Genomic DNA, 16,300 nt, shown 5'->3' on the forward strand with positions numbered 1-16,300 from the left:
ATAAGTGTAAAATAGGTCCTGACTTGTGTGGCTCAGTGGATTGAGTGCCAGCCTGAGAACCAAAGGGTTACTGATGCAATTCCCAGTAAGGGCACATGCCTGGGTTGTGGGCCAGGTCCCCAGTGGGGGATATATGAGAGGCAACCATACATTGATGTTTCTTCCCCTCTCTCTCTCCCTCCCCCATCTCTAAAAATAAATAAATAAAATCTGTTAAAAATATAGGTGTAAAATAATGACACAGTGCAAAAGGTTGACACTGTAAGCACAAAGAAAAAATATTAAGTGCTTAGTCTGTCCTGAGAGTGGTTCCAAGTGCTTTACTTTTTAATTTATTTAATCTTTGAAAGTTGAGTGAATAACACAACTTAAATCAGAAATTAACACTACATAGCCCTGGCTGGCATAGCTCAGTGGATTGAGCACAGGCTTCGAACCAAAGTGTCGCAGGTTCGATTCCCAGTCAGGGTACATGCCTGGGTTGCAGGCCATGACCCCCAGCAACCGCACATTGATGTTTCTCTCTCTATATATCTTTCTCTCTCCCTTCCCTCTCTAAAAATAAATAAATAAAATCTTAAAAAAATTAATACTATAGATCTTTAAAAAGGCAAAAAAAAATAGCCATTAGGACCATAAGGTAATTTTTTGGATAAAGGTTAATAGTACAGCCAAACTTCTTATAGTAAACACCAAGACAAAAGACAGAGATAAAAATAATGTGTATTCTGGATATTGTCCTTCTATTATTAGGGTTGGAAGGGGGACATAACTACAAAATAAATTATTTAAGAATCATAAGAAAATACTGTGCATATCTTTTTGTCTGGTATTTTAAAAATAGATAGATATATAATTTTTAAGGAAAATAAAAATTACCAAATTGGTTTCAAGAAGAAATAGCAACCCTGAGTATTATAATAACTATAGAAATTGACTTGGTAAAATAAATCCTTATAAGAGTACCATGCCTAAACAGTTTTACAGATAAGTTTACAACCTCTTTAAAGTAAAAACAAACTCTGTTTTATGCAAATTCTTCCAGCAAAGAGAAAGAGAGAATAGATGTTAATTTATTCATTTTATGAAACTAGTATAGCCTTGATTTGAAAACTGAATAAGGATAATACTAGAAAGGAAAATTATGGGTCTATCTCACATATGAAGAATATGCAAAAATTTAAATAAAATACCAGCAATCAACTCTTGCAGTATTTGGGGGACTTCTGGTCAAGATGGCAGTGTAGGCAGACATGGCTCACCTCTTCGCACAACTGCATTAAAATTACAGCTAAAATATAGAACAACCATCACTCAGGAATATCAGAAATCAATCTGGATGGAAGTCTTAACAACTATGGAATTCAAGGAACTACATCCTTCCAGACTGGTAGGAGTGGCACATAGAACGGGCTGGTCCCTCACCCATGTGGATAAAAATTCAGGAGTGATATCCTGGGAGCAAGGAATCCCAGCCCAACACCAGGACCCCAGGCCACGGTTCCTGTGCCAGGAAGATAAGTCCCCACAACTTCTGGCTGCAAAAACCAGTGGGGATTGAGTCAGTGGAAGAAGCTACTGGAGCCCCAAGCAGTACCTCTTAAAGAACCCACACACAAACTTATCTACTCAGACTTACTCTCTCTGAGCTCCAGCACTGGGGTAGCAGTTTGAAAAACACCAGTGGTGTACAGGGAGAAACTGAAGTATCTGGCATCAAGGCAAGAAGAGACTGTTGTCCCTTTGCAACCTTCCCCCCACAGAGCCAGCAAGCTGGTGCCATATCTGAGATTCCAACAACCTGGCTAACACTATTTGATCCACCTTGGAGGTACCCAGAGACTCCACCTCATCCAATTTACGGCCCACAGAAGCTGCTTTTCCATAAGAATGTCTGGTCTTGTCTCCTAAATCCTGTCAAACAAGCCACAGTTGGTTTCAGTGAGCCTTCTGGCAGCCAGATTAGAATCATAGCTTGGCTTTGCCTGGGAATCTCCAAGCCCAGCATAAGTAGCAGCCATCTCAGATTGCTTTACAGCTCACACAGGATGCCCTGGGAAAAATACATGTGGGAGCTAACTTTGGCCTGCACCACCCGGGAAACCCTTGGGCCAGTGCACCCAGTGGAGGGCTACAGCCCATGTCAGAGTACCACTGTGCTGCCCCTGCACAGCTGATCCTCCAGAGAGGGTGGAGGTTGGTGGTCATGGTCACAGCCAGTTCTTGCACCTGACTGGCCTGGGTAAATCCCTCCCATTGATCTTCCAACAGCAACCAAGGCTCAGCTACAAGAGGAGGGGAATACTAAGTCCATAAGAAGGGTGCACCTTGAGTACCCAGCTTGGGTGATAAGGGAGGCTGTGCCACTGGACCCTACAGGACACCTATAAGCCACACTACCAAGACACAGAGTTAAAGAAACTCTACCTAATACATAGATACAAACACAGGGAAGCTGCCAAAACAAAGAGACAAAGAAACTTGGCCCAAATGAAGGGACAAATCAAAACTCCAGAGAAAGAGCTAAAAAAAATGGAGATAAGCCATTTACCAACTGCAGAGCTCAAAACATAGTTTATAAGGATGCTCAAAGAACTTACTGAGGACCTCAGCAGCATAAAAAGGACTGAGTCAGAAACAAAAGATACACTAATTGAAATAAAGAACAATTTTGCAGGGAAACAGCAGTAGAGTGGATGAAACCCAAGAATCAAATCAATGATTTTGAACATAAGGAAGCAAAAAACAACCTTGGAAAACAATGTGAAGAAAAAAGAATAAAAAAAGTGAGGATAGTATAATCAGCCTCTGGGACAACTTCAAGAGGTCCAACATTTGTGTTATAGGGGTGCCAGAAGGAGAAGAAAAAGAGTAAGAAGCTGAAATCTATTTGAAAAAATAGTGAAGGAAGATTTCCCTAATTAGGTGAAGGAAATAGACATGCAAGTCCAGGAGGGACAGAGAGTCCCAAACAAGTAGATGCAAAGAGGCCCACTCCAAGACACATCATAATTGAAATGCCAACAGTTAAAGGTAAAGAGATTCTCTTAAAAGCCCAAGAGAAAAGAAGTTAGTTACCAGATGGTTGCCAGATGGGAGGGGGGAGGGGAAAATGGGTGAAGAGGTGAGGGGTTTAAGAAGTATGACTAGGTAGTTGCAGAATAGTCATTGGAAGGTAAAGCACAGCATAGGAAATGGAGTAGGGAAAGAACTTATATGCATGACCCATGGACATGAACAATGGTGGGGGGATTACCTGATGGAGTAGGGGGTGCTGGGTGAAGGGGGGCAAAGTGGGAAAATTCAGGACAACTGTAATAGCATAATCAATAAAATATAATTTAAAAAATCTTATAGTATTTAAAAAGATGACTTATCATAAGCAAGTGGGTTAATCACATAAAATCAAGTTTAGTACAGTATCAGAAAACCAACATAATTTAATATTTTAACAGATGTAGTAAAAATGCTTTAATAGATGCAGAAAAAGTGCTTAATAACATTCAATACTCATTTATGATATAAACTCTAAATAAACTGGGATCAGAAGGAAATTTTAGTAATTTAATTAAAGGTGTCTACATAGCCTTCAATAAATATAATAGTAGTGGTAAAACTTTAGAAGCTTTACCTTAATATTTAGAAAAGACAATGATCTCTTCTTCACTACTATTATTTAGAAGTATAGAGAAGATCTTAGCCCAGAGCTTACTGAGCTAGGCTACAACCCTTTGCCCCCAGGTGACATTTTTGTATGTGATAATTATTAGTAAGTGCTTCTGGTGTTTAGCACATGGGATGTGGTTTGAGGAGTAGGCCAGCATGGATACTGAACATTTTGTCCTGCATGGGGCAGTGCCATACAAGAAATAATTGTCCACTATGGCAGTAATAGTACCCTTGTTGAAAAATGTTGAATCAGTGCAGTAAGATAAAAGAAAATAGATGAACTTTGAGGATTAAAGGCAAAACTATCATTATCTGCAGACAATGTGGTTGTTTAAAAAATCAAATGAAATAACAAAATACTAGAATTAAGAATTTGAGTTCAACAAGGTAGTTGATTACGAAATCAGCATACAAAGATCAGTAGCTTTCCCATATATGAACAATGTCTAATTAGAAATGTTGTAAAATAATATTTTTAATAGCAACAAATAACAAAGCACCTAGGAAATCGCTTAATAAAAACATGTGCAAGGCAGTTATGGAGAAAAATATAAATTGTGACCTTCTGCAAATTGCTTTGATATGTCTTTGTATTTCAAAATATAGATTTGTCTCTATAGGGCATATCAAGGTGTGATTATTCAATAATCACAATATTTTTCAAATACTTTCCAGCATCTTATATGTAACTAAATAAAATGTCTTCTGGATGAAAATTACTAACAAGAAGCAGTGCGGGGCACAGCTGTGAGGCACATCTGGAGGGTGTTTCCTAATATTTTATTACCCTGTCAAAACCTTAAATTTAAAGAGGATGGGAACCGAAAGGGAATACATTACACACTGGTAGGTACATGAGTTTGTTCATGTGTTTCTAAAATGTTTTTGCTTCACCCTTCAGGTCGAGGTCTTCCGGCAGGACAAGCTGAGGTAGAGATGATAGAACGTGCCCGGGAGAAGCGTGCCTGGGAAGCCACTCTTCCCTCTCTGAGTGACATCTCCCAGTTTGAGAAGAGAAGGAGGATGATGAATGAGATGGAAAGGAAGGAGTGGGCTTTCAGAGAGCAGGAGATTGAAAAGTAGGTTCTCAGTCACTCAGACAACTGCTCCTGTGCTGATGGGGGTAATGTTAACACGTCCTCTGTAAAGCATTTCCACAAATGTATTAGGTTTAAAAGTAATTTTCAGTCTGTAGAGATAGGAAATCGGGTTTCTGGTTCTTTCAGGGACAAAACACTATGTATAGTTTTCTCTCCATTGATATAAAAATGTATGATGCCCTTTTTTGTGTGTGCAGTGCAGCATGGAGCCCCAATCGAAGCAGCACCTCTGATTCTTCTCTTTCCTTTTCTCTTCAGTCTCTAATCCAGACTGTCATATAACCCCACTGACTTCTGTGTGTCTTTTAAACTCTCCCTGTCAGTTTATTCCCAGTACTACTGTCTGTAGGTCTTGGCCCACTTTCTGGACAGCCTCCTAGCTGATCCTGTCTCTTATTCCCCCAGTACTGGTTCACAGCCAGTGTGTAGCTAATGGGGCATTTTCCATTTGAAAGCCAAACTGAAATTTCTTCAATTATGAAATGAGCTCAGGGCACATAAATAACAATATGCTGAGGTACATCTGGTTAAGTTTTCAATCATTTTAACTCATGTATTTTTATTAATGAGGTTGTTGTCCTTGGAATATGTAGAAATGAAAACTACCTAAGAAGGAGGAAAGGGAGGGAAGGGAGGAAAGGAGGGAAAGGAGAGAAGGAGGGAAGGAAGGAGGGAAGGAAGGAAGGAAGGAAGGAAGGAAGGAAGGAAGGAAGGAAGGAAGGAAGGAAGGAAGGGCACTTACACCAAGGTTGTCATTTTTCCAGGCTGTGATGGGGCACTTTATTCTTCGTAGCAATGCTACCAAAGCCCCTGGCAGTGTGCTTACATATAAGAAAGTTAGGGACCAAGAGGCTCTGGAACTCAGTGTAATCTGAATTCAAAATATGTTTACCTTTTTGCAACACTTTCTGATTAACCCTGAACCAGGACTGGATGGTGTTTTGGTAAAAGCTTGCTATTTAATAGGAAATAGTGTTTGGAGCAAAGTAGTGTTTATACCCAGTCCTGTCTGCAGAAATTTAAATTTATTGCTGCAATTTATAGAGCTATATTGTTGTCAGAAACACATTAAAAAATACTAAAATTTGCCCTGGCTGGTGTAGCTCAGTGGATTGAGCACCAGCTTGTGAACCAAAGGTTTGCTGGTTCGATTCCCAGACAGGGCACATGCCTGCGTTGCAAGCCAGGTTCTCAGTAGAGGGTGCTCCAGAGGCAACCACACATTAATGTTTCCTTCCCACTCTTTCTGTCTCCCTTCCCCTCTCTAAAAATAAATAAAATCTTTTTTTAAAAGGCCCTAAAATTCTGTCTGGCTAGAATGAAGATATGATCTGAGAAAGTGAGCACTTTTTTAAACTGAGGATAATTTTAAGAAATATGTTTTGTGTCTCTCCTATGTGCTAGGCTCTGTGCTGTGAGTTGGGGAAACATGAATGAATAGGACATTGCTATGACCTAACAGAGCTCCTGATGGTCCACTGGGGTGGGGAGGGGAGGTGGTAGGAGTTGGGGCAAAAGACCTTCAGACCAGCTCTCAAGTAGGGTCTACCATGTGATGGGCTGCTCTACATACAAAGTCCTAGGGGAACCCAGGCAAGAGAACCATCAGTTCTGTTTGCAGTGAGTGGAGATTTGGGAAAACTACTGAGAGAAGGTAGCCTCTGAGCTGGGTGTTGAAGACTGCATAAGAAGCCAGCAGGTAGATGACAGTATCAGTGATGATGATCATCATCATGATAATGATATTCATAGGATATATATCACTTATAGAGTGCTTATGATGTGCTAGATCCAAATTCCAAATCAGTACCTCCAAAAGTGTAGTCCAAAGACCAGCAGCATCAGCATGATCTGGGAACTTGTTAAAAATGCAGATTCTCAGGCCCAACAAACTGAATGAGGGGTTGGGTATAGCCGTCTGTGTCATAAGAAACACCAGGTTATCTGATGCATGCTCAAGTTTTTGAACTATTCTTCTAGCACATTGTACACATGAACTCATTTCACAATCATAACAATCTAATAGGATGGATACTATTACTACATCTATTTTATGATTGAAGAAATTGAGCTAAGTGATGAAGTTGAGAATTGAACTGAGGACTTCTAACTCAGAAAAAAAGGTGACTATTGGTGTGTGGCCTATTTTTTTAAACACTTCCCTCTCCATATCACTTGTCACTATTCCTCACCCTCCCATCCATATTCACTTTGAGAAGCTCCACCAGTGTGACATGTCAGCTCTGTCTTTAATTCTTTTGAGTCAAACATTCTGCTTCCTCTGCTGAGGACTCGCTTTTCTCCCTTGTCAACATGGCAAATCTCAATCCTTGTTTATCCTGAAGACTGTCACATTGATGACTACTCTAAGGAGGCCTTCCCCCATCATTTTCCTCCTCCCCCATGACCAGCTGGGAATAGCACTAGACATTGGTGCTGTGCTGTTTCTTCTCCCACAGAAATCTTTCCATTTTTCTGGTCTTGTATTTATCTCCTTGTGTTGTAAATGTCGGTTTATATGCGCATTCCACTAGAATAATGCTTCTTCAGAGAAGGCTTAGTTTTATTCATTGATAATTGTCTGGCATATGGGGAGCACTTAATAAATATTTGGCAAATGAATGACTGAATAAATTACTGTATGAGTTTTGAAGTAGGAGTGAAATGTGTAAATCTCTATGTTATGAAGGGAAGTCTTGATAGCTATGTGGCACAAGGACTGAAATGGAAAAAGCCTAGACTAGCAACTAGAGTCTCAGTTAGGAGAGAGATGACAAACATGAGCTAGGGGATGGATGCAAGAACTGTTTTAGAGGGAAGAAGACTTAAGAGAATGCGCAGATTTCTGGGGGAACAAAATGAGTGGTTTTTTTGAGGATGTCAGGAGATAGCCAGAGGTTTAAATAGACAGAAATTCTGGTTCAGAAATATATGGGTTGGTCCTGACTGGTGTGTTTCAATTGGTTGGAGCATCGTCCCGCAAAGTGTAAGGTTGTGATTCGATTCCAGATCAGGGCACATGCCTGGGTTGAGGTTTCAGTCCCCAATGAGGGTGCATGCAGGAGGCAACCAACCCATGTTTCTCTGTCACATTGATGTTTCTCTCCCTTTTCCCCTCCCTTTCCTGCTCTCCAAAAATAAATAAATAAAATCTTTTTTTAAAAAGGAACACTTGGGCTGGAGATAAAGACGTTAAAGTAATTTGTACATGATTGTATACACACACACAAGCAAGGTAGCCCTGTGAGAGCAAGGCAAAGGTAAGGGGAAAAGAAGCAAAGGTCAACTGAGAGCACTGATATGTACCAGACACTGGTATTTGCACATCCACTACTTAAGACAGGATGAGGTTGTTGTGGCAACAACCTCATTTTCTCTTTGCTCCTGTTTCTTAGCCCTCCAGCAACCATGTGACCTGGTATCGTGCATGAACATCCTGTTTATCTTGCCCCATCTACCTGGCACACTCATCTTTGTCCTTCAAAACTGCACCTGTGTATATTCCTGTTGTATATTCACTACTGAGTTGCCACCCCCAGGTCCCCAGTTGTCATACTTTGCCAGAATGGTCTTTTTAAAATACATGAACATGATACCAGCCTAAACAGAAGATCCAGTTTATGGCAGGTGTTCCCTTTCTCTCTAGTGGAACACCCTATTTAAGATACCATATACTTCTTTGTTTTGTTATTTACTTGAAGACTCCAGGAAATTCGCCTGGAAGTTCTAAAAGAGCTGCTGAAGAAACGTGACAAGAATCAGAATGAAGTGAATATGAAGCGCTTGAATGCCCAGTGGTCTAAACTGCAGGAAGCAAAGGAGGCAAAACTGGCAAAGATTCAACGCAAACATGTATCAGGTAATGAATGGTGTAGTATGAACAGTGAAGAGAATGGAAAGTCTGTCGATCAAACCTGATTTAACTGTGACATAATTCTATTTTGATCCTAGTGTTATTTAATAGGTAAGGGATGGAAGATGAGTTATTTCTCAAAAGTTTAAGAGTGGACAAAAATTCCTTACTAAGAAAATGAAGTAATGATATCCCAGCAGGTTGTCAAGCTATTGATATAATGGGTGTGTGGGTGAGCATGTGCAGATGTTTGGCCCTGGATACAGGGTCCTATCTCCCAACTGTTCTTTCATTACTGCCCCCAGAAGTGACATTCAGAGATCTTTGTTCCTACTTCCCCCTTCCCACGAAATTTTAATACCAGTTATACTGAATATTTATGTACAAATATATCTGTACTTTATACATAAAAAGAGGAGTCAGTGGAAGATTAAGAATGACTAAATAAAAATTTTAAAATAAAATTTAAATTGTTTTAATTTATTACCATCCACTTAACTTTATAGCTATATTTAAGTAAGTTTTAATGTAATTGATTTACTTATAAAAATTGTAATATATCAATTATATCAATATATGCAATTAGCAATTTATATATGCAATAGCAATATAATCACATTTTTAAAATCATTCAAAATTATCATTTTTCTAGCAAAAATAAATTTATAAAGTTAAATTCTTTAAAATTATTTTTGGTGGTTTTAACTTTTAACTTTTCTTGATATGAGAAAATAGCTTTCAACTTTAGCTGCATTTAGATAGTATCAACATATTTTTTTTCCAGAACTTGACATATTCTAATTTATTCCAGTGTTAGCCAAGATGGGCAGGGATTATTGAAAAATCTGTCCTCTTCTCTCCCTTTAATTATTCTATTAAGAGAGAATAATTAATTCCTTTAGTCTCCATTGAAAACGTGCTTTTTTTCAGTTACTTTGAGCTTCTTTCATTTATTTAACAAACTTTTATTGAATACCTCTTCTCGGGCCAGAGCTTGGGACACTGTATAAAAGATTTGTGATGAGCACTAATGGAGGACACTAACTGATTCAGCTTCTGTCACTGCTGCCTGGGCCACAGATGACAGACTTCTGTTTTTACTGCTACATTCTTGCTGCATCATGATGCCGCTCACTGCAGCAAGAATGTAGCAGCTTCCCTGAGAACAAAGCTAGAACTGGTTTACTAATCTGCACTTGGCTCATTCAGGACAATATTTTGGAGATAGTCATAGAGGTGTGTTTTATTGTAGCAATCAGAAAACTTGTGGGAAAGAGAAAGAATGTAGAAGGGAAGTTGGAGAGAAGAAATATCATCAAGGACTACTCTGATTATGCATCACAGGTCTACGGACCTCTCTCTCGTCTTGGACGTTTCCCAGACAACAACTCAGAGGATTTTGTAGTGAAAAACCATGATCTCAACACCTACGAAGGTAAGCAACATACATAATTATTAGTTCAGTATAAGAAGGTTATCTTAGAAATATAAATTAAGTATAAATTATCTTAGAAATATAAATTAAGTCCTGGGGAGGAGAGTCTTCCTATGCCTTGATATGAGTACTACTTTACATCTTTTATGCTAGTGATTAGGCTTATCTATTGTGATTCTCAATTGCTAACAAAATACACCACAGTCAGATTAGCTAAACAAATATAAGATTGTGTAATTCAATAGTTGTGGAAATAAAAATAAATAGAATTTAAAAATATAAAACATAGGAATTTAGATTAAAGGCTAAATAATAAATAAGATACCTGCTAAAAGTAATAATTAATATATTTAATATTATTAATAATGCAAGTTGATACAAACTAATACAAAGTACTAAGACCCTAGTAAATAAATGGATACACTATACAACAGTTTACTAAGAAGTAAAGTCAATTAGCTACTAAACATTTAACCATGTTTAATGTCAGTAATAATCAAAGTTAGGCAAAAATAAAATAGAAAAAGCTCTTATATCAGGTTCATGAAGCAAACAGGAAATATATAATAAAATTAGTCCTTTGAGAAGAAATGCCAGAAAACTAGTGGGTAAGAGACTGGAAAACCAGGGGTTAAATTCATAAAAAGGTCTATTTCTGTTATAAAGTTCACAAGAGGCTTTTATTTAAATTATTTAAATTTCCTTTGACAAGTTGAAGTCATGGTCAAGATCATGAGTTGAAGGTGACAATGCTGAACTTGTAGCTCTGGCTTATCATGGCCAGAGCAGAATATAATAAGTTGGTATCCATCCACTTCAGAATGGTGGTGCCATGTATTACATGACCATTAGTTTTCTGTTGTGGGATTTATTTTTTTTGTAGGGCAATGTTTTCATTTTAGAATACACTTCTAAGTTTTTTAGTATAAGCCCCTGAGAACATGAGTTTATACATAAATCTGCTTTATACTTTGGGGATAATTCAATTATATGAGATACACTTTATCAATAATTCTAAATGAGAGCACTTGGCAAATACTTATTAAAATTAACAGTATGCTTTCAAAATGCTACATTTAAGCATAAACACTAAAAGCATGTACTTCCTTTCTATAGGATTAGTCGAACTTGAGTCATGTCTCCCAGAGTTTGTGACACAACCCCGAATCAGATCTCCAAAACCTAAAGTCATCACCACCAAGGCTGGTTTTCTGAAGAGGGCTGCAAGGATGGACCATGAGTTGGCAGAGGTTCATAAGGTATAATCCTTATCTAGAAAACAAGATACTTCTAGTGGAACTTCTGCAGAGAAATACTAAATCCCCAAAATTGCACTTTGTCTTGGGCAGCAATGCCCAGGGGTTCTGAACACAGAACCCTTCAGTCCTCCTCTCTCTAGACTTGGTCTCCTGGAGGTCACTTGTGCTGTGTGGCGCCAAACCAGTGTGTGTTCTTCACTCATTTCAAACCATAGGGAAACCTCTTGGAGGTTGTTCTTTTCATTTGCAGAAGGCAAGTTTCATTCTAAAAGTGGTTCTTACTTTGAAGCTACATAAATTTGACACGACATTAAGGTGTAGCCAGTTTCTAGTGTTAGGAATTACTTCTGGTTTTAGATTATAATAGGCCTCATTTTCTCTCTTTTATTTTTTATTTTTATTTTTTAAAAAGATTTTATCTATTTATTTTTAGAGAGAGGGGAAGGGAGGGAGAAAGAGAAGGAGAGAAACATCAGTGTGTGGTTGCCTCTCACGCACCCCCTACTTGGAGACCTGGCCCGTAACCCAGGCATATGTCCTGACTGGGAATTGAACCGACAACTCTTTGTTTTTCAGGCCCACGCTCAATCCACTGAGCTTCACCAGCCAGGGCCATTTCCTCTCTTTTAGATTTGTTACCAGGGCATCACGGAGAAAGGGAGTCATGTTCAACTCCTCTCTCATCTAGTTTAAAACTTAACTACATGAGAAAGCTTGATGGTTATTTCCATAAACCAACTACACAGCATCTACCAGCTGGGCTTTTTATTTGTTAATTGGACGATAGGTGTACTGACTCAGATACTTCAGAATTTGTGTTTATGATAGTGGTGCTCAGCCTTTATCATGTCAGGATCCCCTGGATGCTTATAAAAATATGCTGCTGGGTCCCATCCCCCAAGTTTCTGATTCAGTAGGTCTGCAGTGGGGCTGGAGTATTGGCATTTGTTATGAGTTTCTGGGTCATGCTGATGCTGTAGGAACCACGCTTTGAGATTCTTTGGTTTATGACATTCTTATCACTGGTCTATGCATGTTTGTTCAGATGGTTTTAGTAAGAGAATAAGAATCCATGGGAGCCCACACTCAAGATAAAAATTCAGACCTTGACAATCATTTACGTGTATTTATGTGGTTCTTTCCTAACTCATCCTCCATTTACCCATTCTGAACTCTGTGTTCATTATTCTCTCATTTTTGTAATTTTTTTTGTAGCTACTCCTTAATAATAGGGTATGGAAGTTCCCTTCCATTTTCAATTTACTCAAGCTTTAAATCATGTGCTTATGTTGATTTTGTCAAACATTTTATCTGCATTTATTGAGGTAATTATGTATTTTTTCTTTTTAAAATTATTGCATTAAGGAACAGTTACAGGGTTTTTTTTACAAATAATAATTTATCCTTACAAACCTTGGATGAACCTAACTTGGTCAAGGTGTATTATCTTATTTTTAATACACTGTTGGATTTGATTTATTAATATATTGTTCAGAATGTTAACTCTGTATTCATGAGTGAAATGGCCTGATTTTTCTTTCTCATTTTGACTGTATATGGCATTGGTGCCAGAATTCAGAATGTTCTGGGGAGCTTTCTTTCTCTTTTACTTTTCAAAAGAGTTTAAGTAACTTTGAGATGATGTATTTCTTCAGTTTGGTTGGTTATTTATATAAAATTGTCTGAGACATGTTTTCTTTATGGGAAATTTTTAATCAGTCTTCCATTTCCTTTTAACTTAGAACTTTCTACATTGTTTTAGTAAATTACATTTTCTTTACAAATTCCATTTCACCTAATTTTTCAAATGTTTTGGAATATGGTTGTTGATAGTATTATTTTATAATTCTTTTAATGTTTGTTTTATCTGTAATCATGTCCACTCTTCATTTTCATTCATACTTTCATTTATTTGTGCTTTAATTGTTTTTCCATAATCCATTTTAGGTTTACTAGATGCTTATTTATTTTATTGGTATTATTTCTTCAAACAATGCAGTGTTTACTTTGTTTATTTTCTTTATTATACATGTTTATTTCAATTGCATTAATTTCCATTCATATTTATTATATCTTTCCACTTTGAGCTTGTTAATTTTCAGTCACATATCAGTTTAATATGAATATGTAAGTATTTATGTACATATTTAAGGTTAAACATTTCCTTAAAAAACACTGTTGTTGGTTCAGCCCATTAGTTCTAATATATAGTATTTGTCATTTTTGTTAATGTTTAATTTTTTTAAACATCCATTATGTTTTTTGAACCTTTGAGTATTTAACAGTGTGTTTTTAAGTTTTCAGATAAACAGGAATTTTAACTCATTTTCTAATTAACTCCTAACTCAATTGCTCTCTGGCCAGGGATCCTAGTGACATTGCTGTCATTCAGTGAAAACTGATCCACATGCTATAATCACCCAGTACATTCTTACTACTAATCATTTACCAGGTATCTTTTTAAATAAATTAAAAGTAAGAAAAAAGATTTTTTACCTTTACTCATTCCCTCACCACTCTTCCTTTATATAATAGATCCATGTTTCTGATGTATGTCATTTTTCTCCTGTTAAAGAACTTGTTTTATGGTTTATTGCAGGGCATTTTTGCTGGCAATGAAATCCTTCAGTTTTTTCTGTCTCAGGAAGTCTTTATTTTTGCTTTACACTTTTTTGGAGATATGTTTCACATACCATAAAATTCACCCTTTTAAATTATACAGTTCAGTTGTTTTTAGTATACTTACAAGATTGTTCAACATCACCACGGAACTTTCAGTCAAGATGGTGTAATATATAAACACGGCTCATGTCCTCACACAACCACGTCAAAATTACACCTAAAGTATAGAACAGCCATCATTCAGAAACATCAGAAATTGAGTTGAATGGAAGTCTGAAAATTACAGAATTAAAGAAACCACATCCATCCAGATTGGTAGGAGGAGTGTAGATGTAGAACAGGCTGGTCCCACATCCATATATGGTAGATAAAAATTTGGGAGGCATATCTCAGGAGCAAGGAGTCCCAGCCCCACACCAGGTCCCATAGCCCAGAGTTCCAGTGCCAGGAAGATAAATCCCCATAATTTCAGGCTGCAAAAACCAGTGGGCATTGAGTCAGTGGAAGAAACTTCTGGAGTCCTAAGCAGTTCCCTTCAAGAATCCACACACAGACTTTCTCAGACTCACTTCCTCTGAGCTCTAGCACCAGGGAGCAGCTTAAAAGGCACCAAAGAGGAACTGAAGTATCTGACATCAAAGCAGAAGCTAGGGGACAGCTTTCTCCCAGATAGAAAGGCAGGTAGAGGCCATTGTCTCTTTTCTGAGCCCTTCCCCCACAGAGTCACTGAGCCAGGAGAGGGTTGCCATATCTGAGACTCCATCAACCTGGCAAACACTGTTTGTCTTGCCCTGGAGATGCCCTGAGACTCTGTCCCACCCAACTTATAGGTCCACCAAACTGTTAACCATGACCTTTCTGTATGAATGGCTGGTTTTGGCTCATGCTTCATAATTTCATAAATCCTATCAAACAAGCAACAGCTGGCCTCAGTAAGCCCCCAGTCCCCATACCTCTTGGTAATTAGCCCTGGACCTGACACTAGCAACAGCAACTAGCCTAGATTCACAGTTTGACTTCACCTGGGAATCTCCAAGCCAAGCACAAGTAGCAACCATCTCATATTCCTTTAGAGCTCATGCAGGGTGGCCCAGGGCAGAACACAGGTAGGGGCTGACTTTGACCTGCACCACCTGGGAAAACCCAGAGCCTGCACACCCAGTGAACAGCTACTGACCTTGTCAGAGCACCACCACCCTGCCCCCTCACAGCTAATCCTCCCTGGAGGGCGTAGATTGTCAGTGGTCACAGCCAGTCCTTACAGCTGACTGGCCTGGGTAAATCCCTCCCATTGACCTGCCAACAACAATCAAGGCTCAACTACCAGAAGGTGAAGTACTCAGCCCACATTAATGGTGAACCTTGAATACCCAGCATAGGTGACTAGGGAGGCTGTGCCACTGGACCCTCTAGGACACCTACTATATTAGGCCATGATACCAAGACAGAGTCATAACAGCTCTACTTAATACATAGAAACAAACACAGGGAGGCTGCCAAAACACGGAGATAAAGAAACATGGCCCAAGTGAAAGAACAGATCAAAGTCCAGTAAAAGAACTAAACAGAATGGAGAGAAGCAATTTATCAGATGCAGAGATCAAAACACTGGTTATAAGAATGCTCAAGGAACTTAGTGAGGACCTCAACAGCATAAAAAAATTTCAGTCAGAAATAATGGATATACTAATGGAAATAAAGAACACTTACAGGGAAACAACAGTACAGTGGATGAAGCCAAGAAATAAATCAATGATTTGGAACATAAGGAAGTGGAAAAAACCCCCTCAAACAACCAGTCAGAACAAGAAGAAGAAGAAATAAGCCAAAAAAACAAAGACAATTTAAGCAGCCTCTGGGACAACTTCAAGTATTCCAACATTCGCATCATAAGAGTGGCAGAAGGAGAAGAAAAGAGCAAGAAATTGGAAATCTGTTTGAAAAAGTAATGAAAGATAACTTCCCTAATTTGGTGAAGGAAATAGACATGCAAGTCCAGGAAGCACAGAGAGTCCCAAACAAGATGGATGCAAAGAGGCCCACTCCAAGGCACATCGAATTAAAATGCCAAAGGTTAAAGATAAAGAGAGAATCTTAAAAACAGCAAGAGAAAAGCAGTTAGTTATCTACAGGATAGTTCCCATAAGACTGTCAGCTGATTTCTCAAAAGAAACTTTGCAGGCTAGATATGATTGGCAAGGAATATTCAAAGTCATGAAAAGCAGGGACCTGTAACCAAGATTGCTCAACCCAGCAAAGCTATCAGTTAGAATTGAAGGGCAGATAAAGAGCTTCCCAGACAAGAAAAAATTAAAGGAGTTCAGCATCACCAAACCATGATTATATAAGAATTACAGGGACT

The 16,300-nt window shown here is 38.3% G+C and overlaps 1 protein-coding gene across 2 annotated transcripts in view; it reads left to right on the forward strand.

Annotated features, from left to right (window-relative positions):
• CFAP91 (cilia and flagella associated protein 91) overlaps positions 1-16,300 on the forward strand; it is a 73,307-nt gene that overhangs the window by 28,176 nt on the left and 28,831 nt on the right. For both annotated transcript variants that reach the window (XM_028504683.2, XM_036018140.1), the window contains 4 exons: positions 4,571-4,748; positions 8,471-8,628; positions 9,875-10,057; positions 11,174-11,316. In XM_028504683.2, coding sequence (XP_028360484.1) covers positions 4,571-4,748; positions 8,471-8,628; positions 9,875-10,057; positions 11,174-11,316 — 662 coding nt within the window. The remainder of the gene's footprint in view (positions 1-4,570; positions 4,749-8,470; positions 8,629-9,874; positions 10,058-11,173; positions 11,317-16,300) is intronic.

The sequence above is a fragment of the Phyllostomus discolor genome, chromosome 2 (assembly GCF_004126475.2).
Source record: "Phyllostomus discolor isolate MPI-MPIP mPhyDis1 chromosome 2, mPhyDis1.pri.v3, whole genome shotgun sequence".
In the NCBI taxonomy this organism is placed as follows: domain Eukaryota; kingdom Metazoa; phylum Chordata; class Mammalia; order Chiroptera; family Phyllostomidae; genus Phyllostomus; species Phyllostomus discolor.